We start from the raw sequence: 27,496 nt of genomic DNA, 5'->3' as shown, positions 1-27,496 counted from the left end.
TTACTTTTCACATCTCATTCACATTTTCTTCCAGCACTAGGATGCCTGAACCAAGCAATCATGGCTTTTAAGATTCTTTTAGCTTTAAAGTCATGTTTTTAAGAACATGAATGTGTAGCATGAATTTTGCTGATCTTTGAACTCTTCCCCTCTGTAATAATATTAGCTGCTTATTCCAGGCTCATGGTGTGCTTTTTATGTATTTGTGAAAGAGACCAGTTCGGGAACTATATGCACAGACTCAAAAAATAATATGGAAGCAAGAATGCATAAAACAAGAATAGCAATGTTCAGCGCTGCATACTGTAGTGAAGCCACACACTCTACTGAAAACTACAGATGCATAGTGCTTCCCAGCTCCAGTGTTGTACTCAGAAATATGTATAATTAATTTCTCGTAAATGTTACGATTCAAAGGAAGAAAAGTTCTTACAGAGAAATCTTACCTTTTGTAACTTTAGGAAGCATTGTTCCAGATGAAAACTGGCACTTGGCTCCTGGAATCAAAGGACACAAATAGCTCCCGAAAAGATAACTTGATACCATTTTCAAGCATTCTTCTGTAACATGAAAAATAGGAAAGGACAGTAATTGGGGAATATATGTTCCCCTGGGAGTTTAAAAGGGAAGTTGTGCATGAAAAGAAAATAAATTTATGGAACTGAAGGTCATTAATGGGCTTGCAGTCAAATTTATGCACAAGGAATGTTGGTGTATTTGTTTCAGTTTCTTGCATAAATGCAGCATCTCAGCTTGCCAAGTCCTGTATGGGAAAAACAGCCAATATTAGGGATAGAAACACCCTGGAAGAAACCCTGTTTTTTGAACTATACTTAACTTCAAGAAATAAGTTTCCCCACTTGATTTCCCTGGCTTGCAGAAGGGCTTCTGATTTTTAAACATTCTTTCCTTTTTCCTGTTGCTAAGTGCAAGTCTCTCATAAACAAAGGAAATCAACTGTGTTAAAAGGATGAAAATGACTGTGTGCAAAAAGCTGTCAAATCTACAGAGTAAGCAAACTGGAAAAAAACATTTCTAAACCTAATCCTTTCAGTTACAGCAATCCGTGCAGTACTCACGATGTACAGAGAAAGTGAGGGTATTGTGGGTTAAAACAGTTTGGAGTTATTTCTCCCAATTTAAAAAAGAGTTTCTGTAGCCTCAGTGATATACTTGGTTTGTTTTGTTGTTGTTTGGGGGGTTCTTTCCCAGAAGGAGCATTTTGATGATAATTGTAAGTATGAAGAGCCTAGCATGCTTTGTGGATCTGCAGGGTCATGTTATAGGTACTTCAGGAGAATAAAGCTTCCTTCAGCTTCCTACTGCACAGTCATGGTAGAGGGATGGACAACTCCTGACATCAAACAGGTCTTAGGTGGGCTGAATCACCCTTTAGATACTTGTTTTGCTCCGTTGCAGACACAGGGAGACTAATTCTGAAAAACATGTCTCAGCTGAACACCTGAGCTGATGAATCCCAGCTGTAGTATTTGAAGAGCTAATCCTAAAGGCAGTTGTATGACCTGAAGCTTACACAGTGCCTTACCTCTGTACACTGTGACTGCAGTGTATGTTTGGATTTGACCTTGGCCTTGGTGCTGTGTTTGAAAAACATAGTGGAAGTACCCCTTCATTCACTGATTGCTTACTTGGGTCTCAAGAAGTACTGTTAGGAATTGTCTGCACTTCTGATGGGATCACTTTGTTAGTCTCGTTTTTCACATGCACAGAGCTGCACATACCTTATCAATGGTATTAGTAGCTGGGGTATACCTAACACAGCACAGGAAAATACACGTTTTACAAGTCCTAGGTCTATTTCAATTACAGACATCATATCTACCTACCTAGTCTTGAATGGATATGTAACTATTGGTTTAAAGAAATGTCAGTGGCACTAGAAAAAAGCTTCTCCTGTGTGGCTTGTGCCACAGTTCTCAGGCTATGATCCACAGGCAGCTATCAAGTTATATACGCTAGCTGCTATGATTTCCAGCTACAAACAGCTTAAGTAGAATAAATACTACCCGAGATTCTTTCTCTTAATAATACAAGGGATGTTAAGCATTCAGGACCAGGAGAGCAGGTGGTCCACATAATCAGTGAATAGGAAGGGCCAAAGGGAAAGTCTGTTTAGATACCCTTTTTATGAAAATTTTTGAGGATTCCTACAATAACAGAAAAAATCTATTCCAGTAACAGGGAGTGAGTACATAATGCTACGGAATTTAGCACCAACAAATACTCTCCCTTTGAAACGGTGAATTAGATGTGCAGCAGGATCTGGTCACACTTCAAAGAATCATATGCAGAGCTGAAGATCCATCTGTTTGCTCTTGCTATCGCCATTGAGGCTCCTGTATGTTAAACAGTCTTTTGACTACTTCAAAGCACGTTTGAAGTCTTTGCTGTGCCTATCCCATGCACAAAAAGCAAGAGTGCATTAACAATATGAGTCGCTGGTATTTTTGTTCATTTTGCTTGTAAATGAAAACAATTTGTTCCTGCTATGTATCATTTTTGGACTTTTTTTTTTTTTTTAGCTATGATAGTGAGGGCCGTCTAACAAACGTTACATTCCCTACTGGAGTTGTCACAAACCTTCACGGGGAAATGGAAAGGGCCATTACGGTGGACGTTGAATCATCCAGCAGAGACGAAGATGTCAGCATCACTTCCAACTTATCATCAATTGATTCTTTCTATACCATGGTTCAAGGTACTGTATACAAAACATTTCTCGGCAGATACTGACCTGAAAACTCTTTTCTTCTGGTACAAACAGCTTAGATGAGATGCCTTAGAGGGAAACTTAGAGGCCTAGTGTTTGGAGGAGGAGGTGATACACACATGCTTTTATACATATATAAAAAGAGCTGTTCAGGGAAGGAAGGAGGTACAATGAAAGTATAATTAAATGTTTTCTAACCAAATAGCTTTTGCAAACAGTTGTTGGAAGTAGTCAGAATACCTACTTTGCATAAAAAGGGAATCTGGAAAAAGAGTGTGAAATGGATTGCAAGGGAAAGTGGTGTAAAAATAGCATAATGTGAGATTTGAGCTTTAAAATAGCATGTGGCATCCCAGCAGCCACATCCTTGCAAAAGTCACTAGTCACAACATACTTTGGATGTGGCCAAAAATGCCAAATGAAACAGCAGAGAATATGTTTTGTGCAATTCCAGAGACTATATTCAATATACAAAGAATATAGGTGGGATTTTTCAGAGGTGTTTAAGTGACATCCCAAAGGTGTTTTTGCTCTCATGGGATACACATGGATGTGACACAGATGTTTTCATCAGTCTCACCCTTGGTGTTTATTTTAGTCAGGTCAGTAGGTGAAGTCAAGATTTTACATGCATATATTGCATAAGGAGTAGAGAACAAAGGCAGACTTAACCCACATATGTAATGTGTGTTTCTCTGTGTGTTTTTTTTGCATTTTCAGATCAGTTGAGAAACAGCTACCAGATCGGTTATGATGGCTCGCTCAGAATCCTGTACGCCAGCGGCCTGGATTCACACTACCAGACAGAGCCGCACGTCCTGGCTGGCACTGCCAACCCGACAGTAGCAAAAAGGAACATGACCCTCCCAGGGGAGAACGGGCAGAACTTGGTGGAGTGGCGATTCCGGAAAGAGCAAGCCCAGGGAAAAGTCAATGTGTTTGGCCGAAAGCTTAGGGTAAGCATGCAAGCATGTGTGGTGTCTATTGCATTCTCATTAACTGAGAGGAAACGTAAATGCATTCTTGTAGGTATTGCCATCCAACAACCACAGAGTATTTACCGCAGATAAGCTTACTGTAGAGTTGAAAGTTGTTGCTTTTGTTACTTTATATATTGGCTCTTTTTCCATATTAATTGCTCTTTTCTGCAGATTCTAAACTGTTCTTTTTAGCCTTCAATGCCTTGAAATGACTCAGGATAAAAAGAATATTTTTACTGCTTTCCTTCACTTTTTATTCCAGCACTGAACTCACACACTTGTTTTTGAATCATTTTAAATTAGTCTACCATGAGTTAGCATGGTCTTAGAGTTTTCTTTCTTTTAAATTTTAAATAAAAAATGTACTAATACTTATTTCTGGTGGAAAGGGTGTAACACTGTGTGAATGTGTATGGCATATTCCTCTAACATATGTCTTTACCATTTTGTTGGCATTTCTTCTTCCTATATAGTGTGTGAAATGTAAGTAGGAAGCAAACTATGATTTATGACAGCCATTTGGTAAAGACAACATAGATTAAGCATTTAAAATTGGGTTGCCAGGAAACCATTTCGAGACCACATCAGAGGTCTGACATACTATTAGGACTGAACTCAGTTCTTTAAAATAAGGCCTAGGCAGTATATCAAATAAAGGTAAGTAATTTCAGACCACTTGACTTCCGAGAGGTAACATGGCATTTTTTAATTTTAATTTTTTTTACTTTCCTTTGGGAAGGAGGGAATGCTGCCATGCATCTTCTATCTCTCTCTACCACTTGCTCTGCAAGAAGAATTGTTTTTTTCTAAGAAGGAAGAATGATTATGTACAATAGCTGCTGCTTAAGAACAACATAGTTGTACCTAGCTGTGGTAGCAGTCTTACCATGAATAAGGAAGAGCAAAAGGAATCCATACTTGTGGAGCTCATCCTTGTGGTTCTGGTTCATAGCCATCTCATTACATAGCAAGTTGGGATAATACACCTGCCAAGTAATTCATGAAGGAAGGCTAAGAAAATAAATAAATAAATAAATAAATAAATAATCATACCAATAACATGGTTGGTTTTGGTATTGAAACAAATCTCTATGAGTCCAGTTCTAAAAAGCAAAGCAAAATTTTGTCATTCAGATGCAAAGGAGGTTAAAGAAATGTCATGGGCAACTCTGACTTGGAAGAGTTGAAAGAAGGAACAGCAAAGAGGGAAAGACCTAACATGAGAGAGGGGAAGTGAGAGATCAGAAATTAGGACAAAACAGTGGTAATTAAAAATGTATATGCAAATGTGATAAGTAGGGCAAGCAGAGAATATGGGCTAATAAGAGAAAAGAAAATTGCTACCAAATTATAAAAGGGAAGTTTTTTGTTTTTTGTTTTTTTTTTAATTGGTTTACTTAGGAAGATACCGCAGAAATGTTGCTCAGGGGTAGGTGGGGGGTGGAGAAAGAAAACAAGAACTGAAAGAACAAGAATAACTTACAGAGCTCATCATTTCCATCTACAGATATGTCAGTAACATTTTGCTGCAGAGAAGACAAATGTAGACAAAAAACAGTGACAAAATGTATTGCCAGTAAATGTACTCATATATATGACACTTTCACTGCATTATATATATGCAGTCTGTAACACCAGGAAGTACACTGTGGTACTCTCCTGGGTTTCTATCTTGTATTAGTTATACCCACTACTAGTAGTCTTCATAAAGAAATTACTAACTGTGTTTTTCACCATTCCTGAACTCGACAAGCCTCTGTCAATCTAACTTTTGTTCAGATTCGTTTCGTGTGTGCTCTATAAGATAGCTTCGTCACTGGACCTGTACATCTGTTTTTAAGCTGGTGTTTGGCGGAGGTGCCGGCAGTCCTCTTCAGGGAAGAGCCATTTTGGGGCAGTTTTACTGAGGCCAAGACAGACCCTCACTTACCAGGTTGTTAAATAAAGGAACTGATACGAGTTCTGTCTCAGGGGGTGCACCTAGTGAGGACAGGTGACACCAGAGAGGGACCTCACAATAGGGGTTTTTGCACTACCTCCTCCAGACAAGCTCCAAGTCCTGCAAACATCCCCAGTTTTCACATCACCTCTTGAATCTCTCTGTAGGGTACAATATACCCCTACTCCTAATGGGGAAATCACTGTCTGGTTTCATGCTTCTCAGGGAGCCACTAGAAAGAAAACCAGGAGATAGAGCAGAGCAGGATAGCTGGACACCATAATTACTGAAAGAGTAGGACAGGATATAGGGGGTGTCAAGAGACTTGGTTTTGTGTCATTGTGTTTGTTCATTGAAAATTTCCTGAATTACTGTTTATATCATAATGAAGCCCAGAATTACCAAATGTATTTAGAGGTATGATTGTTTTAGACACAATAAAAATGTTTACACTTTGCTGTAGAAGCATTCAACCAAAGCTAATTTGTCCTTCTAACTGCCACGTGTATTACAAGATCATGCAAGCACAGCCACTTTCACCCAAAGCTCACGTTTGAATGCAAGAGCTCTGTCAGCAGATTTTGGAAGCATGAATCTGGCTACAGAAAAAGGCACTTCCTTTCTTCTAGTATCCTGCCCTTACACAGACAAGAGAGATGGAAAGTGAGAATCAAGGGATGTTATTATCCCATTTAGCAGATAAGGCAGCGAGACAGCTAGATTAAGTACTTTGCTGTAATTTACACCGGAAGGATGTGCTTAGCCACGAAATTAACCACAATTGCTTGGACATCTGCCTTAACCATAAAACCATCCTTCCCTCTTTGCCAGTTCAGAAATCAGAAGTACCTATTCTCACTTCAGCATCTAAGCCTGAGAGGCAGACAAGAAAATTAATAAAACTCATAATTAAATGTAAAATAAAGAAGGTAAGATGGAGAGAAAGGGAAGAAAAAAATCAGAGAAGCAAAACGGGCAGGGAGAGGGAGAGATGAGTGCAGGCATGCGTGGGAGAGGCTGAGAGAGAAAAGCCAGCAATAAACAAGATTTAAGTGTAAATTTAGGCAAATGATTGAATATAAATGTTGGATAACTTAAACAAAAAATACCTGAAAATGAAAAAGTTTAAAAAAAGATAATAAAAGAGGTTAAACTACTTTTAGAATCAGTCTTGTAGCATTAATTTTTCACAGTATGTTTAAATAATATTTGATGGCTCATTGAGTTCATAATGTAGCTATTCTGCATCTACTAGACTTTGTGTTCCTTACTTAGAAGATTTACATGAAAATAGGATTTTTTGTTCTGAAATTGATAGTGCAGATTGTTGTCATGCCAGTGATTTCGTATTAAAAATGAGCATGTTAACATAAATAGAGGTAATGAAGATAGATAAATAGACAGATATAAGCAAAACTGAATATTTTGAGTTTTTTTCATGTTCTCCTATAACCCATTGCCATTGCTTTAATACCTTTTGTGCTAATAACAAAGGATCTAATTTATATTGATCTTTTAGAAGATCATCATCCTCTGGGTAAAAGTATCAAAGTCCATGATATATGGATTTTTGAACATGCAGCTCTAAAAAATGCAAAAATCCTCCAGCCATTTATTTGGTCAGGATATCTATTTTCTTTCTCTCTTCAAAATGCTATTTAGTCATCTTCATTCTTCACTTCTTTGGTATATATGCATCAAATACTTGAATAAGAATTTTTAACAAATCTTAATGCACATAGTTATATGTCTGTCCCCTACTTCTCATATGTTAGCAAGATACAGTGTTAAAAATCTTAGTTATCAGTGTTTCATCCTTACCTGGAATAACTCTAAAAGGCACAGCATATACAGAAATGGTTTTCAGATGGACAAAGAAACTTAGAGGCCTGCTTGAGAACACTAGAAAGCAGTTACAGAAGATGAACAGAGAATTGCAAAAATGCCAGTATGGGAAAAGAAAAACAGACGTTTTCATTTCACAAATACAAAAAATGAAAGCTGATTCAATGAAACTGAAAGTTAGCATATTTGAAACACTAAAACAGAGGGGACATATTCCAGTTTTAAAGGTATTACATAAAACTCACTATCCATCACTGTGTTTACATATATTAATTTAAAAAATAAATAAATATATATATCTGTTTGACATTAAAATAATTACAAACCTCAAAGCATTTATAACTGTTTTGCAGTGGTTCTGTAGTCTTCCAGCCATTTATGGCTTTAACTGGTCAGTTAACTAGGCAAAGGACTTAAACCTATACTGAAGATTTCAGCATAATAATACATTGTGGCTGTGGATCATATACTGAGTTAAATTTCCATCTGAACTAGAAAGGTGAAAGCCTGTGTTCTAAAAAGTGTTTGATCTTAATTTGAAGATTAAATGTGTTTTGAAGATCTTAATTTTGTATTTATTCTTTTGAAAAATACTTGCTGTGGAGGATTAGGACTCAGTTCATTCTTAGAGTTTGATAGTCATGACCTGGACCAGCAGTTGCTGGGATATGTCTTAATAGTTTGCTAGATATATTTTAGACTGCCACAAAATAAATAGTTAGTTCTCTGAAATGGCACTGTTTATTGAAGAAGTTTTCAGTGCATATTTTTAAGTATTTTCTTAACAGTTGACTAAGCATCAAGGAAGAACACAAATAGCAACACATTCTGGGCCATCTCTTCATATAATGAAGCCTCTTAAAATATATGCTAATGTAGTGCATCACATTTATATTAGGAAGTTGCTAAAATAATTTATATACACAGCAAATCAATCACTGGAAATGGTATTCAGAGAATAGCTAGCATTTTGTGGAAATAATAGGTGGGTAGTGTTTGAACAGCATGATTTATGATGTCATTTTGTTTGTTTTAAAAAGGTTAATGGCAGAAACCTCCTTTCAGTTGACTTTGATCGAACCACAAAGACAGAAAAGATCTATGATGACCACCGTAAATTTCTGCTGAGGATTGCCTACGACACATCAGGGCACCCCACGCTGTGGCTACCAAGCAGCAAGCTGATGGCTGTCAATGTTACCTATTCATCCACAGGGCAAATAGGCAGCGTACAGCGTGGGACGACTAGTGAAAAAATAGAGTATGATGGACAGGGAAGGATAGTGTCTAGAGTGTTTGCTGATGGGAAAACTTGGAGTTACACGTACTTGGAAAAGGTAAGGAACACTCAGGGTTTTAAAAATGCTTTGAATGTGCTAAAATTGTGCAGCGTCTGACTGCTGTATGCAACGTAAAAACAGGTAGTGGAAGCGTATTTCAATTACTCTTACATATCAACATGTGGTTCCTATGGGAATGTTTTATAAAACAGATATGTAACCATGCTGTAGCTAATTGTTAAGAATTGATGACTTTCTAAATTAAGCAGCATCTGTATTTACCTTTTATTTCAAATGCTTAAAATAAGGTACAGGAATTAGATGTCTGCAATATAATTCGGTAGAAAATCATTTATTTGTAAATTATTCACTTCTTTCTTCACTACCAAGAAAATCTTGTTTTTAAATAGTTGTGTCTGTCAATTTACACTTCCTACATGTTGTAGCATAGAAATAAATAATAAGCAAAAATCAGAGTTCTTCATTAGATATACTGATTACTGAATGATAGCTCTTCCTCTAGAAATAGCTGTGAAAATCCCCCTTGTGAGTTTTCATGCCTGCTTCTACTCAGGCAGATAATGATAGGACGAGGGGGAATGGTTTTAAACTAAAAGAGGGGAGCTTTAGATTAGATGTTAGAAGGAAATTCTTCACTCAGAGGGCAGTGAGGCCCTGGCACAGGCTGCCCAGAGAAGCTGTGGATGCCCCATCCCTGGAGGTGCTCAAGGCCAGGCTGGATGGGGCTTTGGGCAACCTGGGCTGGTGGGAGGTGTCCCTGCCCATGGCAGGGGCGTGGGACTGGGTGGGCTTTAAGGTCCCTTCCAACCCAAACCATGCTGTGATTCTGTGCAAAAACAGAATCAATTTCTTTGTGGGATTTAAATTGTTCCTATTGAATCTGTTGCTTAGCAAATACTGTTTGCCAGTCATTGCAGACATAATTTAATTCAGACCTATGATACATAATAGCCACACATCAGAAAAATGTTAGAATAATTCTGAGTGGCTCCTTCTGATATAAATAATCAAACAATTCTTTTGTCTATGTCTTAACACGTACAGAACACAGTATTCAGAGATCTCAGGCTATTCAAATTCTTTAAAGTCATCTCTAATTGTAGGGAAGAAATTGTATCTCCCATATGTTGTTCTCCTCCTGAGTTAATGGCTCCAAGACAGTTTTTCTTCTTCCCATATTAAACATGACTTATCTGAATCCATTGACAATCTGCTGTTTAGCTGTGAGTGCTTGATAAAAGAGTGATACAGTCATAACAAGCAGCAAATTATGAATGTCGAACTACTAATTACAGAACCCCTTAAAATTAAGCATCCAAGTAAATTAGGCAGGGAGATGTTAACAACATGTAAGGTCAAGGATAACTCAATTAAAGAGGAGATAATTTTCTCAAGTGGGAATGTCACATTTTTGCAAAGAAATAGTATCAGTGTATGTGGGGGGGTACTCCACCATTTGTCACATGGTAAAAATCTGTTCTTAATTTTCAGTCAATGGTTCTTCTGCTTCATAGCCAGCGGCAATATATCTTTGAATACGATTTGTTGGATCGGCTTTCTGCTGTCACCATGCCCAGTGTTGCTCGTCATACCATGCAGACTATTCGCTCCATTGGCTATTACCGGAATATATACAACCCCCCTGAAAGTAATGCTTCTGTTATAATGGACTACAATGAAGAAGGGCAGCTCCTTCAAACTGCTTTCCTGGGGACAAGCCGAAGAGTATTATTCAAGTACAGACGGCAGACCAAGCTCTCAGAAATTTTATACGATAGTACAAGAGTTAGTTTTACTTATGATGAGACAGCAGGAGTCCTGAAAACAGTAAACCTCCAAAGCGATGGCTTTATCTGCACCATTAGATACAGGCAAATCGGCCCATTGATTGACAGACAGATTTTCCGCTTTAGCGAAGACGGAATGGTAAATGCCCGATTTGACTACAGCTATGACAATAGCTTCAGAGTGACTAGCATGCAAGGTGTCATCAATGAAACCCCATTGCCGATTGACCTCTACCAGTTTGACGATATCTCCGGCAAAGTAGAACAATTTGGGAAATTTGGAGTTATATATTATGATATTAACCAAATCATCTCTACAGCTGTAATGACTTACACAAAACACTTTGATGCACATGGTCGCATCAAGGAAATTCAGTACGAAATATTTCGGTCACTAATGTATTGGATTACAATTCAGTATGATAACATGGGACGAGTGACAAAAAGAGAAATTAAGATTGGGCCATTTGCCAACACCACGAAATACGCTTACGAGTATGATGTAGATGGTCAGCTCCAGACAGTTTATCTGAATGAAAAAATAATGTGGCGATACAACTATGACTTGAATGGCAACCTCCACTTGCTCAACCCCAGTAGCAGCGCCCGTTTGACGCCACTTCGCTATGACCTGAGAGACAGAATAACCCGGCTAGGGGACGTGCAGTATCGATTAGATGAAGATGGATTTCTGCGTCAGAGGGGTACTGAAATCTTTGAATACAGTTCAAAGGGCCTTCTTACTAGAGTTTATAGCAAAGGCAGTGGATGGACAGTGATTTACCGTTACGATGGACTGGGACGACGAGTTTCCAGTAAAACCAGCCTTGGACAGCATCTCCAGTTTTTTTATGCAGACCTTACTTACCCAACCAGGATCACTCACGTATACAACCACTCAAGTTCTGAAATCACTTCTCTTACTATGACCTGCAAGGACATCTTTTTGCCATGGAGATTAGCAGTGGAGATGAGTTTTACATTGCATCAGACAATACGGGGACACCACTGGCTGTTTTTAGTAGCAATGGTCTCATGCTTAAGCAAATTCAATACACTGCTTATGGAGAGATCTACTTTGACTCTAACCTCGACTTCCAGCTGGTAATAGGATTCCACGGAGGCTTATACGACCCACTGACCAAGCTAGTCCACTTTGGAGAAAGAGATTATGACATAATGGCAGGCCGGTGGACAACACCTGATATTGAAGTCTGGAAGAGAATTGGGAAGGATCCAGCTCCTTTTAATTTGTATATGTTTAGAAATAACAACCCAGCAAGTAAAATACATGATGTGAAGGATTACATCACAGGTAAAAGAAGGTTACTTAAATTGCAAGACTTGCTCAAACTTTTCTCTCTCTGTATTCTTATAATCTGGAATCTGTTTATCTGGGTTAGAGACTGAGGATACTATGTGTGGAAGGTTACTAAAGAAACTCGCAGGGAAAATAATTGTTCAGAAAAGTATTTGGCATTTAGGACCAGATCAACAAAGTGATTTTAGCTTGGTGTGCTAGGCCTATAAACATCCAGTTTAGACTGGAATGTACAATTTTGGTGAAGTACCTTGATATGTTGTATTTGGAAAAGCTATTTACGAGAAAACATTAAGCTCTCTACAATGAAATGAACTACAGCGAACATGCTCATCATGAATGGTGAAATAGCAATCTTGAAATATCTTGTCTAGCTTTAGACATTGATTTAGGTACCTAAGAGAGATGGAAATACACAACATATTATTAGCTTTTAGGCATAGGTAACTACAGTAAGAGAACTACTTGTGTCCTACACAATCCTTGTGATGCCCTAGTATTAGACTTGACCCAAAATGATAATTCAGAGTATCTCAGTATACTGAGGGGTTGAGTTTTCCAAAGTACATTTCAACGTACCAGTGCAATACGTCTCTTCCTCATCCACCAACTGAACTGTAACACTGGGTTGCTCAGAGATCTCAGTGTATTGGGAGAGGAAAGGGGAGTTCTAGGTTCTCCTTCCAGTATTGTAACACATTGCCAAGTGCTCTTATAATGAAAATAGATAGACTTCTTGAGGAAGTACAAGAGCAAGATCCCCTCAAGAACACTCATGAGAATCTCCTTACATTTGAATTAGTCTGTTTTTTGGTGTTTTTTTTAAGTTTTTTTTTTTATGGATCAGGGCTATTGGTCAGTAAGAAATGCATATTTGTGTACCAAAAACAAGAGGGAGTGAGAATGTACAGTAGCAAGGGCAGGAGGAGTCTTTCTGTGACCAGTTAAATTCATGAACACGGCAGAAAGTGTTCACTGGAAGTATGTTGGTTGATATTTGCCAGAGTGTGTTTTTGCAAGGCTGCTAACGTAAATTGGCTAAGAAAGGGAAGTTCAACAATGGTGTGTAGTCCAATGACTACACAGGCAGGACTGGGAAGTACAGAGCAGGACATACAAAAAATAGTACAGAATTCTCTTTTGGCAATAGAAAGCTGCTGACTTGTACAATTGAGTTGTTAGGGAACCTCTATATGCTTTTTGTGGATCTAGAGTTAGCGATGTGTATTGTTTTCCATTAATCTACGTACAGAAAATAACACACATCACCAGAAGTTTCTGAAAAGTGCATGGTTCAATCAGAATCATTTGAATTTTTGTATTTGAATAAATGTATATTTTACACAGACAGCACTAGACAAAGGAGGAGCTCAGCTCCACTTTGTGAGGCTACCACTCAGAGAAGCATACTAGGAATGAAGTGGGTTTGCATTAATTTAAAAACCAGCAGCTATTAATAGGGTTGCTAACAGGCTGCCTCGGAGCAAGGATGATAGTAAACCTTTGGATCTGGCCTCTGCTAGCAGCATGTGCTATAGGGGCTGCAGTTGCAATCAGATTGTTTGTGGCATTGAAAATGATGCATGTGGTTCAAAAGTTGCCCTCATAATACAGCTTTAGTTCTTCTATTAACATCTTCCACATATGGAATACATAGATACATACTGCTTGTACGAGGTTATCATTACAATGACTAATTCAGCTGGCTGGCATTTTTAGATCCAGAGCCTCATGAAGCATATCATTTATCTGGAAAGGTTATAAATTATTTTGGGGTACATATTTTTTATTAAGATTTGGAAGAATTTTGTTCCTTCTTCCACTTGTGTGGGGTTTTCTTAAATAAAAACTACTAGACTCGATAAGGAGCACTCTGCCAACTTCCACCAAGCTTATTATTTGTGAAAGATAGGGTAGAAAGACAAACCAGCAAGGCAGAGCACCCATTCTTGCCCAACAATTGTTAATTAGTTAATTGCTGGCATCCCTAATTTATTTATTTTAATAGAACATAAAGTGTATCATAAATAATGTTATCTAATGCTAATTTAGTATTCTGTCTACTTACTGACACAATTATAATACATTTCATTAGTTTTTAACTTCATCAATCTGACTTCATCCGGAAGAGGGGGAGATTTCTCTTGAATCAACATAAATTAGATGCCAAATCATTTAAAAGGTAATTGACTGTAAAGGTGTTATTTCAGATACAGTTTGAAGACACTACAATAAAACATATATAACAAAAGAACTGGATGTGTTCAGCAGCACTTTTTCGCTTTATTTTGATGTATTGATGATGAAGGTATAACAAAGAGAGTGATCAGTCTGACCCTGAAATCCCAGTTAGTTTAGGCTTTATTGGAAAGAAATCTCACCCAGTCATGCTCCTATATTCATTCTGGAAGTCACTGAGGCTTTTAAAATTGCTGAAACCTGCAGTACCTTTCAAAAGAGCCTGGAACACAGAGCAGAAATTTCACATAAGCTTAGGACTTCAGGTTTTCTACATCGGCTTGCTATTCTAGCTGTAGCACAAATCTAAATCCATACATATCAAAGCAAAGACTGTTGAATAATTTTCATCTTACAGAAGGAGATCAACTATGTCAAAGCTATTCCATGTACAAATGGTAACAAATAATTACAAAATATTGAACAATTCTAACATTTTTCTCTTTTTTTTTTTAAATCTCTTTCAGATGTTAACAGCTGGCTGGTGACATTCGGCTTCCATCTGCACAATGCCATTCCCGGTTTTCCTGTTCCTAAATTTGATTTAACAGAACCCTCCTATGAACTTGTGAAGAGCCAGCAATGGGAAGATATACCTGTAAGAAACAAAGATAAGCATACAAATGGAAGGAGATAGAATGTTCCCTTCTATTCAGCTCTTAATAGGCATGGATAATCCTGCCAGGGCTACTTGCTAAGTTAAATCTGAACAGTACTTTTCAAACCTCTGATTTTTATCTATTTATTTTCAAAATAATTTAAGAAGTTACAGATGATGTTCTTTCTTACAGATTTGCTAAGCTAGGTACAATTTTGAATAAGCTTTTTGTTTGCTTTCAGCAATAATAAAAATGCAGAAGGACAATAATCAACTAAAAGAAGTTTAAGACCCTTTAAAGATGTCTGAGTTTCCTAGCAGAAACTACAGAGATTAGATTTGTACTAACACTCTGCCTGAAGGCAGAAACTGAACACTGTAGCAAAAAATAGACTGTGAAATAAACAGAAGAACAGGTGATATAAATTATGCATACCAGGCACCACTACAATTTTACTTCTCTTTAATATTAACCATGTTTTATATGTAAAGATAAAATATTGAAAATGAAATTACCTGAGGTAAAATCCATTACATTACATAAAACCAAAACTCCAGGTGCTTATGAAGTTCTTTTGGGAGGAAGAAAATGAACTTCAAACCTGAAAACCTCTTAGAATTTTAAATGATAAAAGAAATGAATGGAAAAGTTAAAATCCAAACCCGCTATTAAAGAAAATGTTGTTTACAAATCAAGCTTATTCAAAGATCAAAGACCTATGCCCTCTAAAATTCTACAGTTCTCAGTTAAGAAGGAAGTGTTAAAAGAGACAGTAAAATGGGTAATCTGATCATGAGCAGTCAAAAACCATTCTCTTTTTACAAGAATCATGATACAGAACTTTACAAGATTAAAACCTTGCAAGCTAATTTAGACCAAAAAAAAAAATCATTAAAAGGTGGCACAACAGAAGGGAATATATGGAAGGGAATTCTGCATGCATGAGGTGACCCACTAGCTGTATAGTTCAATAGCCAGGGACCAAGTAATGGAGAAAGACCGTAGAGTACACCACGAGAATGGTGCTGTCCATGAATAGTAGAAGCAGTAAAGAGTGTTGCATGTACTCTGGGCTGTTATCAGGAGATAAGAGACCTGTCAATCAGGCACTGCTGTGAGGAACCACTAGAGGCTGTTTATTTAGATCTCAAAGGCTAAAGAACACAATTACCCAGTACCGCCAGGAAAAGGGCACCAGGAAGAGAACCAGTCTGGCCAAAGAGATGGGTGCAGCCAGCTAGTTGTCAGAAACCTTCCTTCAGGACAGGAGTACCAGGGAGGCATGTGAGGAGTGCCAGGGACATGCGACATGACAAAGGAGGAGGGAGGGAGAGAGAGGTGGGAGGAAAACAAAGACGCAAAATTCTCAGGTAGGAAGAAGTTGTAACTTTGGTATTCACTGTTGAATAAGCAAACACAACCAGGAGCCAGAAGTAAACATAAGAAACGCTTAGTATTTTGAAACGTTTTAGGGAGTAAGCTGTACTCAGCTCTAAGGTTTTGCTTCAGAGCTCTGAGGTTACGTTAAAAATAAACAAATTTTGTCATTAAGTTGTTATAGCATCTTGCTGCTCTCACTGATGAGTGTGCTGGCTAGAATATATCTTGTGCTCAGTAGCTTTCCTGTAGGATTCAGAACAGCTGAAATTCATACTTGTTAGCAAGTGCAGACAAGAATCTGCCACATTTAAGGGGAGTTGAGAGCCCAAGTCAATTTGAATTCCCTCAGGAACTGTACCCTCCAGAAAGCTGCCCTCGTGGCAAAGCAGAGAAGCCTTTGCAAACCTTTTGCCAGGCTTTGATTAGCAGCAAGGCTGAATTAAGATTGCAGAGTCTGTGTTAATGACTCCTGCTTGGTATCCCATCCAAAAATTTCGGAAGAGTGAACAGGCTCATGCCTTATTTGTCAGTCAAGAGTTAAGTGGGTTTAAACAATATTTTACTGAAAGGACAAGGGGTCAATTGGAAGATAAGCTGGATAATCTACAGAAACTAACTACTCCTTTTCGAAAGTGCAGCCAAAGCTATTTAAATCTTTCTCTCTGTTTCCTGCTGAGACAACTGCTAGGGCAGCTGTCTGCTCTCCACCTCCGTCAATACGATCTCATTCACAGCTTGTTGTTGTTAAGCCCCAGGGTTAGACAGATAGGATGTGCCTATTCTGCACAGTGGTAAGGTCTCATCCCAACCACGGTTGACCCCATAATGTGAGCTGCCCCGCTGTCTGGCCACGCTAGGTAACCATTCCTGCTGGCTGCTCCTACTTTTCTTGCCGTTGGGGCTAACCACAGCAGTTCTGCTGACAGGTCCTGGTCTCTGGTTGTCCTCTCACCTTACCAAGAGTGCATCTAGCATACTGGCCTACACGTAGCTCTTAACAGTCAAACAAACTTTTAAAACAGATTTTCCTATCCTAGCTTTCCCATCTCAGAACTGCAACTGTAATTTGCTCCCCTTTATGGCACACCTGCCTTTCCAACAAGAACACCCTAGATAAGGGAAAACATGAAGTAATAAGTGAGCGTATTTTAGACTTGCCTGTTGGTTATTTTCATTCATTGCCCCTTTTCTTTGCCAGCTGTCAACAAAGCACTTTGCTGTATTCAGGATTACGCCCCTCTGAAGTTCTCTGGAGAGAGACCGCTCGTCTCTTTCAGGCCCCAGCCAGCATGCTGAGACTTGAAGGGAAATGGATGCTCACGTAGCTGGAGTGGCTGCAGCTTTTTCACACATCCCCTTTTGTCAGTTTGTGCCTGTATTTGCAAGGAAGAGCATCAGTCCCCAACGCTCCACTCCTCTGCTCCATACCATTTACCTCCTCCTCTTTTCCCATAAAGCCTATCCTCATGGTTTGCCCCCTTCCTTTACCAGCTTCAGGGGATATGAGAGCCTCCCTGCAGTTTGGCCTTGGACCACGGCTACTTAAGAGACTGTATCTCCTGACTCGGTGTAAAGAAAGGCTTGTTCTTTTAACACACAGCTTCATGACTTGCAAAAATCTCCTCAATTTAGATGGAACTGTGGTAGACAGGAACCACAGCTGAACAGGCTCAAAGGATGAGACAACACTGTAGTAAGACAGCTCTTTCCCCTATTAAGTATTAGTATTGCAGAAGTCTGTCCTGTGTGGCCCACTAAGTAGCCTGTGAAATAAACAGTGCTTTTGTGCATGCGCAGGTTCTCAGGGAGACAAAGAGAGAAACATTATCAAACCAAATAGTCTTGCAGCTCAGTAGAACAAGCAGTATGTAGATTTAATTAACTCCTTGGCACTGTCAGTTGTGGCATATCCTGTTGTCGTCCATGGGCAGCGCACCAAGAAAGCCTGCCCGTTTGGCATCTAGAGGGCTACAGATGGTTGGTAAAACTTCTGTTCTTGTTTACAGCCAATTTCTGGAGTGCAACAACAAGTGGCGAGACAAGCAAAGGCTTTCCTTTCCCTGGGAAAGATGGCAGAAGTGCAGGTCAGCAGACGGAAATCCAGCGGAGAGAAGTCATGGCTGTGGTTTGCTACAGTGAAGTCTCTGATCGGGAAAGGGGTGATGCTGGCTGTCAATCAAGGGAAAGTGCAAACGAACGTGCTCAACATCGCAAACGAGGACTGCATAAAAGTGGCAGCTGTTCTGAACAACGCCTACTACCTAGAAAACTTGCATTTCACCGTTGAAGGAAAGGACACGCACTATTTTATCAAGACCACCTCCCCCGAGAGTGACCTTGGGACACTGAGGCTGACGAGTGGGCGGAAGGCCCTGGAGAATGGCATCAACGTCACCGTTTCCCAGTCCACAACCGTGGTGAATGGCAGGACTCGTAGGTTTGCCGATGTAGAAATGCAATACGGTGCTTTAGCGCTTCACGTCCGCTATGGCATGACGCTTGATGAGGAGAAAGCCCGAATACTGGAGCAAGCCAGGCAAAGAGCCCTTTCCAGTGCCTGGGCCAGAGAACAACAGAGAGTAAGGGATGGAGAGGAAGGCGCCAGGCTGTGGACAGAAGGAGAAAAGAGGCAGTTGCTAAGTGCTGGAAAGGTACAAGGATATGATGGGTACTATGTACTCTCTGTGGAGCAATATCCAGAATTGGCAGACAGCGCTAACAATATACAGTTCCTCAGACAAAGTGAGATAGGAAAGAGGTAACACACTGGCTTAGCTCAGGCTGCCAAAGAGACTGTGTACCAGTGTCTTCTAAAAAGGAGACCAAACTGTTTTGCTGCATTACTACTTGAGCCTAAGCTTACATCTTTGCTCAGATTTTTTCTGTAGCACAATCCGAATGGACTCTAAGGAAAAGAGCGCCTTCCAGAAGAATGATACTGCTAATGACAAAACTTTTTTTTCTCAATGACCTTAAAGGTGATCTGCTTTAAAGAATATGTTTACATATGCATATCGCTGCACTCAAGTTGGACTGAAAAGTATTAAAAAAAAAAAAAAAGAAGAAAAAAAGAAAAGAAAAAGGCCTAAAGATTTTGCAACAGGCTGTCTGTTCCTTTGAGGCACTGTATTTAATTAAGATACAGACCCATACAGTGTTTCCAAATGTTACTGAATTGTTGACCTTTGCTTACCAGAAGTAGTCTCTCTCTTTCTCTCTCTCCTTTTCTCTCTCTTTCTCACTGCATAGGATGTGGTATATATCTGTTAATTTTAAAACGTGGGGCAAAAATTACTGTTTATAGACAACCCAACTGCTTTAAACTGTGCTGCTTTCTAAAAGGACATTGGCACAAGTGACTTATGCTACCATGGGAATTTAATAATGGATTTTACAATGCTAACATGGTTTGCCTTGGGGGGAAAAAACTGCAAGTAGAATCCTTGTTACAGATAAGCAAAGGAAACCCTGATTTTTTTTGTAAATTATGTGAGACAAGTTGTTTATGGATTTTTATATGAATTACAATTTACTGTACATCAAATATTAGTCTCAGAGGAGTTAATTTATGTAAAGTGTTTAAAAAAGTTTATACTTAAAAATAAAATGATAAAAACATGTGCTGTGTGTGATTTTTTTAAAGAAAAAGGAATTGCACCTTTATGTTATAGCTGTACAGTATAAAGGATTATATTGTAGAGATATAACAGTGATAACTAATGTCCAAAAGTGTTAATATTTTTGTATTAGGTTTAAAGCTGTGCATCTATCACTCTGCTGATAGGATGAAACACTCCAAAGTGGCTGGCTGAATCAGACTGCAGCTCCCTTCCCTCCTGTACCTCTCCTGTCACCCAGGCCAGTGCCACTTCATCAGTCATTGTTAGAAGGCACAGTAACCAAATAAGTCTCGTTTATTATGATGGAAGACTTTAATAGGTTGGGTTTTCCTTGTCTTTTTCAGCCCTAACGTAATAAATGGACATTTATTCATACCAAGTGGGGTTTCTGTTGTTTTTTTAGAAGCTTTGTTTCACAATGGAGAGAATAGTGTCTCAGGTGCTTGGCAAATTGTATGTAGAAGAAGAAGAAGAAATGATGTAGTTTCATCCAGTTATGTCAACTTTGTCTTCTGTATAGTACAGGTCTTTTAGATGTTATAACTCCAGATAGAAGAAGCGTACCTCTGACCTGATGCTACACAATAGCTCTTTAGGCAGGCAGGCTGTTCAGTAGGTTCATTTCCTGGCCTTCAGCTGGCAGATCAAATTCCATTACTGTGAAAACAGAACACGGGGTTGGAGAGGAAGGTCTAATCCTAGTGCCTAGTCTGCATCTCAACACCACTGCATAGATTTGGCATGCTCTGCTCCAAGGCCCAGTGTATTTGCTGCAGGACGTAACCAAAGTGTGCAGCTGGTTCCTTATAGGAAGCCTGTAGGGGCATCTACGGCATCTGTTCTACATATTGGCTGAAACCATTCTTAGAGCTTTACTCTCATGAGCACTAAATTCAGCCACAAAAACAAATATTTTTAAGATGAGACAAAATTGTTTGTTTTTTTTTGATGTTCATTGAAATATACACAGTTATTTCTATCCATGTATTATAATGACGAAACATAGTAAGTGAACGTGTCTTAACTATGAATGGTTCAAGTGGATGTAATAAAAATAGTTTTCTAACTGCTTTGTATTCTGAGAGTCTATGGTATTACATACTCTAAATTGCACATTAGGATTGTTTGATAAACAGATTTGAATTTCTCCCAGCCAAGTTGCTACCGAATCTACAGTATCGGTGCTGTTACTGTATGTGTGTATTTGGTAGAGCATACAGAACTAATTACACATATAATGAATGCTAATCATCTATTAGAATGAAAGCACAGATTAGTTGTTAGTATTTTTACCCTTGAAGCCTTGAGGGCCCTAAATTTAGAGAGGAGGATGATATGTCAGACCCCAGCGGCGTGTCATTGATCTACGTATTATTTTTGAAGATGTAAAATGCTAGGTGTTCGCAGTTCTGTTGGGTGGCTCTTCCACAGCACTGTATTTAGCATGCTGTAAGTGCTCTCTGTTGAAATAGGCTCATATTCTAAATTATGTCAAATGTTTCTGTTCTGTTTGAATATGAAAAGCTTGTATAACATGTCAACAATGAAATATATCTTCTACTTGACGCGTACCAGTTCCTTCTCCTTTGTTCTGGCACCAATAAACAACAAATTATAGTATCTGTTGGTGATCATTTTAGATAAAGTCAAATCAAGCCAATTAGTGGCCTTGTTAGTAGGTATAATGAGCCTATTTCTTGCTAAAAAAAGACTTGTGATCTGGACATGCTCCTGCAGGAAATAGTGACCTTGGGGAATATATAAACAAAAGATCTTTTTAAAGAAAAAAATATGTATAATTAAAAGAAACATATTACAAAAAAAGGAGATTCTAAGTATTTTAGGCAATGCCAGTCAAAATGCTATCCTGATATTTTGAGATGTATATTTCGTCTGATTTGTATTGTTCTTTTAATTTGCCTTCTTAACTTTATATGTGTCCTGAATTTTCCACAAATTGATAACTATAGATTGCATCTAGGCTTTCCAATAAAAGCCAACCCAATGTGTGCGTGTGTGTGTGTTTATATTTGCTTTTTAAACCTGTATGTCAGATATTACAGCTGCACTATCGCTTTTCTGGTTCTATCGGAAGAAGCAAAGCGATCCAGTTGCACGGGTATTGATTCATTTGCTTCACAGTTGGCAGTGTCTTTTTTCCTCCGTCCAATGGCTTAGTCTGCTAACTCAGCAAAGCAAATTACTCCATGGGATCTCTCGGGTGGCCTACTTTAGAGAAAACATTAAATATACCTCACAAAGTCAAATCTTCTATAGATAAGGAAAAGCCAAAGAACAAAAAAAAAAAAATCACTTAGAACTGTTTTCTCTCATGTCCTCCTGAGTAAAAATACGACAAAAAGTATTTGATTAGAAATAATTAGGTTGGCACTGGTAGTTACATATATACACAGAAGAGATCCTTCAATCTGCATTTAGACCCACTTTATAGAAACTGCTGACTTCAGCTCCACTGTATGTCAGGAGATCGCTTTGATTTTAGTTGGAACAGGCAGACTTCACCACACTTACTTTGTAGTGACAACCTCAAGTTGATAACATGTTGATCCAGCATGAATCGGGTCACTCTGCTTAGCTAACTGTGCCCTAATTTTGTTATTAAAAAAAAAAAAAAAAAAAAAGCCAGTCAGAGAGCTTTGTATGTTCACACTTGGGAGGTGAGAGATTTGCATTTGACAAGGAAAAAAAAATGCCAGTTACCACTGCCACTCTTCAGAGGCACTTTTAAAGTGATGGCTGAAAGACTGCAAAAGAAGAAACACTGCATAAAATAACAGTTTAAAATGATTGTCTATGAGAGAATAGGCTGTGTTTGCAGAGAATCCGAGATGACAAAATGTTTGAATTCTGTCTTCAATTGCTGAGTTTAAAACTTGGTGAATTAAAACACAGTTTTGAGTCTTTATGCTATTCTTTTAAAGGCACATCACAAAAAAGAAGGAGAAAAAAAAAATTCTTAAAATGTTAATACCATGATTTACGGTTACCTCCAGAATGGCAAGCTACAGCTACACATATGGCGCGTTTCAGAACCTTTAAGGGGAAGGACTAATGTATAATTCCTTGGGGATGGGAAATGCAAAGCAAAGACACTTACTAGAAACAGCTTCTAAGCAGCTTATTAGAAGCTGTTTATTTGACACTTACTGGAAGCTGCCAGGGTTAAAAATAAGCCAAAGCAGAGAGCATCACACAGCGTGAACTGAGCAGCACAGGCACAGGGAAACATCCCTAGCTGCACAGCCACGTCCAAACCGACCAGACTGATCAGCTTCTCATCTATAGCCAATTAGTGCTAAGGACTAAATATGCAACGCTTATAAAATTAAATTGATCTTTGACTGCACACACAAGTTTCTGGGGCTCGTTGATCAAAATAAAGCCAAAAACAAACACCAGTTAATTGACAGGGACGTGCCAATTTTCTTCCCCTAGGAAAGAGGCACACAAGGTCCATAGCCATCACGCTGACGGACAGCACTCAGGACTTTAACTTTTCCCTCTGAAGTTTTCAGCTTTGTGGCAGAAGGACCGTGTGTGAGACAAAATTTAACGGTGTGAGTGCCTAGGTTAGAACTAAGAAAAAAGTGAAAGTCCTAGTAATAGTTAAGCCCCACTCCTTCCTCCTGGCCCATTTTCAACTTTAATAGTAGTGTAGATAAGGATGTAGATAAGCACGCCACCAAAGCCTGAAAAAATGCAGCTCCTCTGTTCATCTCAAGAAGCAGAGAAATTGTTGCAGATCCCCCAAAATGTCTTAGGCCTCTCAGGGTGAAAAGATGATGAAAAGGTGTGTTTCTCAGGCCACCTCCTGATCGCACAATTTAATGCTGGATATTGCAGTTAGCACAGTGAGGGTGGCAGAGGAACAAGAGCATGCTGTTAGCCACCCAGGCACAGTCTGCCCTGCTTCAGTAACGGGATGTGCTGGGGATGACAGGGGAGGGAGAGGGAAGGGACATGTCCTGTCAGCAGCTGGTCTAAAACCCAGCAGTGGGAGCGAAGTCACGCAGCATCACACAAACACTGGCATGAGGTTTATCTTAGCTGCATGATTCTTTATACATGTTCCTTAAGAAAGAAAGAAGAAAAAAAATAAACTGGCCTGATTTCTAGTGTCACAAATTGATACAATGCTGATCCATGCAAGGATGACATAAAATGCATCCCCAAATAAAGATAAATATGCTAAACATTGTGCCCCACTTCTAAACAAAGCATGCTAAACAGCAAAAACATGCCTTTCTTGAAGTACCTAAGGGTCTTATGGGCAATTTGGAGGGTGAAGAACGAGCATAACAACACGGCAGCTCATTAGCGTCATGTTTTCACAAACCCTACCTCATTGTATTTAGTAGTTCTGCAGGTAAACTCTCCTGCTGTTAATTACTATAAATTCCTAGGTAAATTGAGTAAACCTTTAATTTACTAAGTTAAAATTCTGGCATTGAGGAATATAAATTTCTAGAGACACGTGCAATTTTTTTCCCTACTATAAACTGAGTCAAAGCTCATAGTAAGGTAATTATGCAGCTTAGAGTTAATGGCTCCCACAAAGCTGTCTTAATAAAGCCTTTTGGGATTCAGGAGGAAAAGGAAGAAACTAAGAACAAGGCTGGAAGGCGACAACATGTTTCAACCAGCTCTAGTTACTCAATCACACTTAAGCTGTCTGAGACAGCAGAGAGAGTGCCATGCATTACAGAGGCATGCTGGAAATAATTGCTATCCCAACACAATGAAGTATTTCCACATTCTGAGCCCGGGAACAATTTTAAAACCAAAATGACAAGAATGGCTATCTAATGGACCAATTAACCTTACCTCAATCAAAAACAAACAAAATCAGTGTATGGAAAGCTAACAGAGAAATCAGTTGAAGAATTAAAATCTGAGAATGGCTATAGGTATGTCATTTGATGCTGTAGAAAAATCCATCCAGTGTTTGCTGACAAGAACTATGGGGCAAAAAAAAGAGGGAGGAGAGGGGGCACAAGACCCAGTGCTAGTCACCGTTTTCTGCAATAACAGGGTAGTACATATAAAAAAATTAGGGATGCCAACATCTGCAGATGACAAAAATTGATGGAGTGGCAAATAATGGCTAGGACAGGGCAGTCAAACAGAACAATATGGATCACTCGCTAAAATGAGCCCATTCAAACAAAATGCATTTTAATACAGGCGACTCCAGAAGTAAAGTATCTCAGAATAAGAAATGCAAATCTCGCTATGAAAGGTATGTAGCAGCCTACAAGAAAGCAATGACTGGAAAGAATGAGGAGCGCATAATAGATAAATAACTCATTGTGAGATTCCAGTACAATAGTGGTGGCAATGAAGAGCTCATAGGAGTGGAAAAGCTTAATGAGATTACTGGCCTTGTTAAACAAGGGAAATAGGAAGGCAATGTTATCTCTGCGTATGGCACTGGCAACACTACTCTTGCATACAGTTCTGGAGCATGCATTGTGAAGAAGCTGTTAAAACCCTGGAGAGAGCGCACATGGAGACATAAATAAATCTGAGGCTTAGCAAAAACAAAAAGGAAAAAAAGAAAATTAAAAAAAAAAAAAAAAAGACACAGCTGCTTGCAGGGAGAGATTTAAACAGCTCACCAAAAAAAAAAAAAAGCGCCAAACGGTGCCTTGACAATAGACTGTAAGTGCCTCCAGAGAAAAAAAACACATTGGAGTAAAGTGCTTCTAAATGTGGGAAGGGGGGCAGAAGCAGTGTCCGGGAATACAATTCTGATAAATTCACATTTGGAACTAAAAAAAAAAGCAGGGCGAGGGGCAGCTGCTTCATGATCGCTAGAGCAAACTACAAGGGAAGAATTTTCCAGAAGCTTTTGGCAAAAACAAGAAAGCTGTTGGAATTATGTTTGATGGATGCTGGTGACGGGAGTTTAGACTAGATGATGGCACGGTCCATTTGGCCCCACATTAGATATGAAAGTAAATACTTTTCAACTCTGGTAAGCGCCAGGCCAGAGGGTTAGGGTTTGTCTCCCCCTGTTCCCCTCCCCCTTTCCAACCCTGAAATACCCACATTAATTTGACAGACTGAAGCCAACAAAAATTATTCTAAAAGCCCAGACTTTTTAAATGGGCAGAGCCAGCTTGTAGCATTTTTAAATCATAGCTTGGTTTCCACAGCAGAGATAAGACTTTCTACTACTCTTTATAGCAGCTGATTATTAAAACTAACTAAAATAAGCCTTCACTTTCTATTAAATTCTTTTCATGAGTGTAGCAGGAGTCAGTACTTCCAATATGCCTGCATGTTTATGTCTCCAAGGTGTCCAGAGGCAAGTGTTTAGGTTAAAAAAAAATATATCCTGTCTGTGCCAACAGTGACTGCACTTTGCCCTGAGCATACATTGCCCTCAATTATTGACTCTCCCTGCTCCTTCCCAGGTGTTTCATGCTCTGTCAGCTTGGGTGAAGGTGGGGCGGCAGCTAGTCATTATTTGGTGTAAAATGAAGAGCTGATGCCTGCAGCATCGCTAGGACAGGCTTGCATGCTAGCAGATTTCTAACCTATTTAATCTACTTTACAACTAACAACGGGCAGAAAATTGCTCACTCCTGGCTCCTTCCCCACTTCACAAAGACACCAAAACGGCGCTCCAAGCTCCTTGCCCAGCTACCCCGGTCCGACACGGTGCCCGAGCTCAACCAAGCACCAGCCCCGGCAGTACCACCGAGCCCCCCGGGGCCGCAGCCAGCGGGGCTAGAGCCACTCACGGGGCTTCTTCGGCACCGGCTGCCCTCGTACCGGAGCAGGCGGCCCGGCCCGGCCCGGATCCCCTCAGAGCAGCGCCGCCATGGCTCGCGTGCCCCCTGGCGGGCAGGGGGAGGGCGGCGGCGGCCGGCCCCGGGGAGCGGCCCCCCGGGGGTGCCTGGGCCGCCATTTTGTCGGCCCGGTGAGGGCCGATCAGCCCCACAGCTCGCCAAGGACGGGTTCTCACAAAAACAGATAAATAAGAGAAATGCGATGGCTAAGAAACACAACGTTAAGATCTTGTGAAATTAAATTGAAATGAATATAAATCACCAAGTTGAGATCCTGCTTCATCTTGTGTCAACCTGAAGCACGCTGTGGCTCTTGGGTGCAGCTTAACATTTCATACCTGCAGAGCACATGGCAGCAACTGGAAAGGCAGCACCAGCTTCAAATCTAATGCACTACGCAGTTTTAAATGCAGTTTTAAAACCTGCAGTTTTAAAACCCTGCATGAGGCCAGGCACTGCCAGCTCTGTCAGCCCCCAACCAGCGCTGCAGCCTGCTGCATGGCCCAGCCCCAGCAGCAGATCCCAGTCAGAAATCCCAAAGAGGGGCCCTTTCTGTGGCAAGTCACACTCCTCGCTACCAATGATGTGTAGCTGTGCTAATACCACCTTGTTCCTCTCTAAATACAATAAAAGGGCACCAGCTTGACTACTGGCATATGCATTTAGTAAAATACATTTTTTTAACTGCACAAAAGATACTTACAGATGGCTTTCATCCACCGCCAGTGAAATGCAACAACACAGAGATCAACTACTTCAAATGCAGAGCTGTGTTCCTGCTGCCTCTCATGGTGTAGCTGGAAGGGGTTGCTATGGCCAGAGCCAGACCCATGGTGGCTGGCACCCAGGCTGTCCCTGGCCATGGGCACCACAGTGGCTAACACCAACACCAGGCCGATAGCCCAGCCAGCTGCTGCAGAGTGGCAGCAGCTCAGCA

At 39.7% G+C, this 27,496-nt stretch overlaps 1 protein-coding gene across 1 annotated transcript in view; it reads left to right on the top strand.

Annotated features, from left to right (window-relative positions):
- Positions 1 to 21,748, top strand: part of TENM3 (teneurin transmembrane protein 3) — a 1,331,063-nt gene extending 1,309,315 nt beyond the window's left edge. Inside the window, 7 exon segments of the mRNA XM_040554455.1 lie at positions 2,544 to 2,719; positions 3,452 to 3,687; positions 8,536 to 8,832; positions 10,288 to 11,500; positions 11,503 to 11,898; positions 14,610 to 14,740; positions 18,128 to 21,748. Of these exon segments, the coding sequence (XP_040410389.1) occupies positions 2,544 to 2,719; positions 3,452 to 3,687; positions 8,536 to 8,832; positions 10,288 to 11,500; positions 11,503 to 11,898; positions 14,610 to 14,740; positions 18,128 to 18,883 (3,205 nt within the window). The 3' untranslated portion in view covers positions 18,884 to 21,748.
- Positions 21,749 to 27,496: the final 5,748 nt, after the last annotated feature.

The sequence above is a fragment of the Cygnus olor genome, chromosome 4 (genome assembly GCF_009769625.2).
Source record: "Cygnus olor isolate bCygOlo1 chromosome 4, bCygOlo1.pri.v2, whole genome shotgun sequence".
Lineage (NCBI taxonomy): Eukaryota > Metazoa > Chordata > Aves > Anseriformes > Anatidae > Cygnus > Cygnus olor.
The sequence above is the reverse complement of the archived record's forward strand: the minus strand, read 5'-3'. Positions and strand labels throughout refer to the sequence as shown.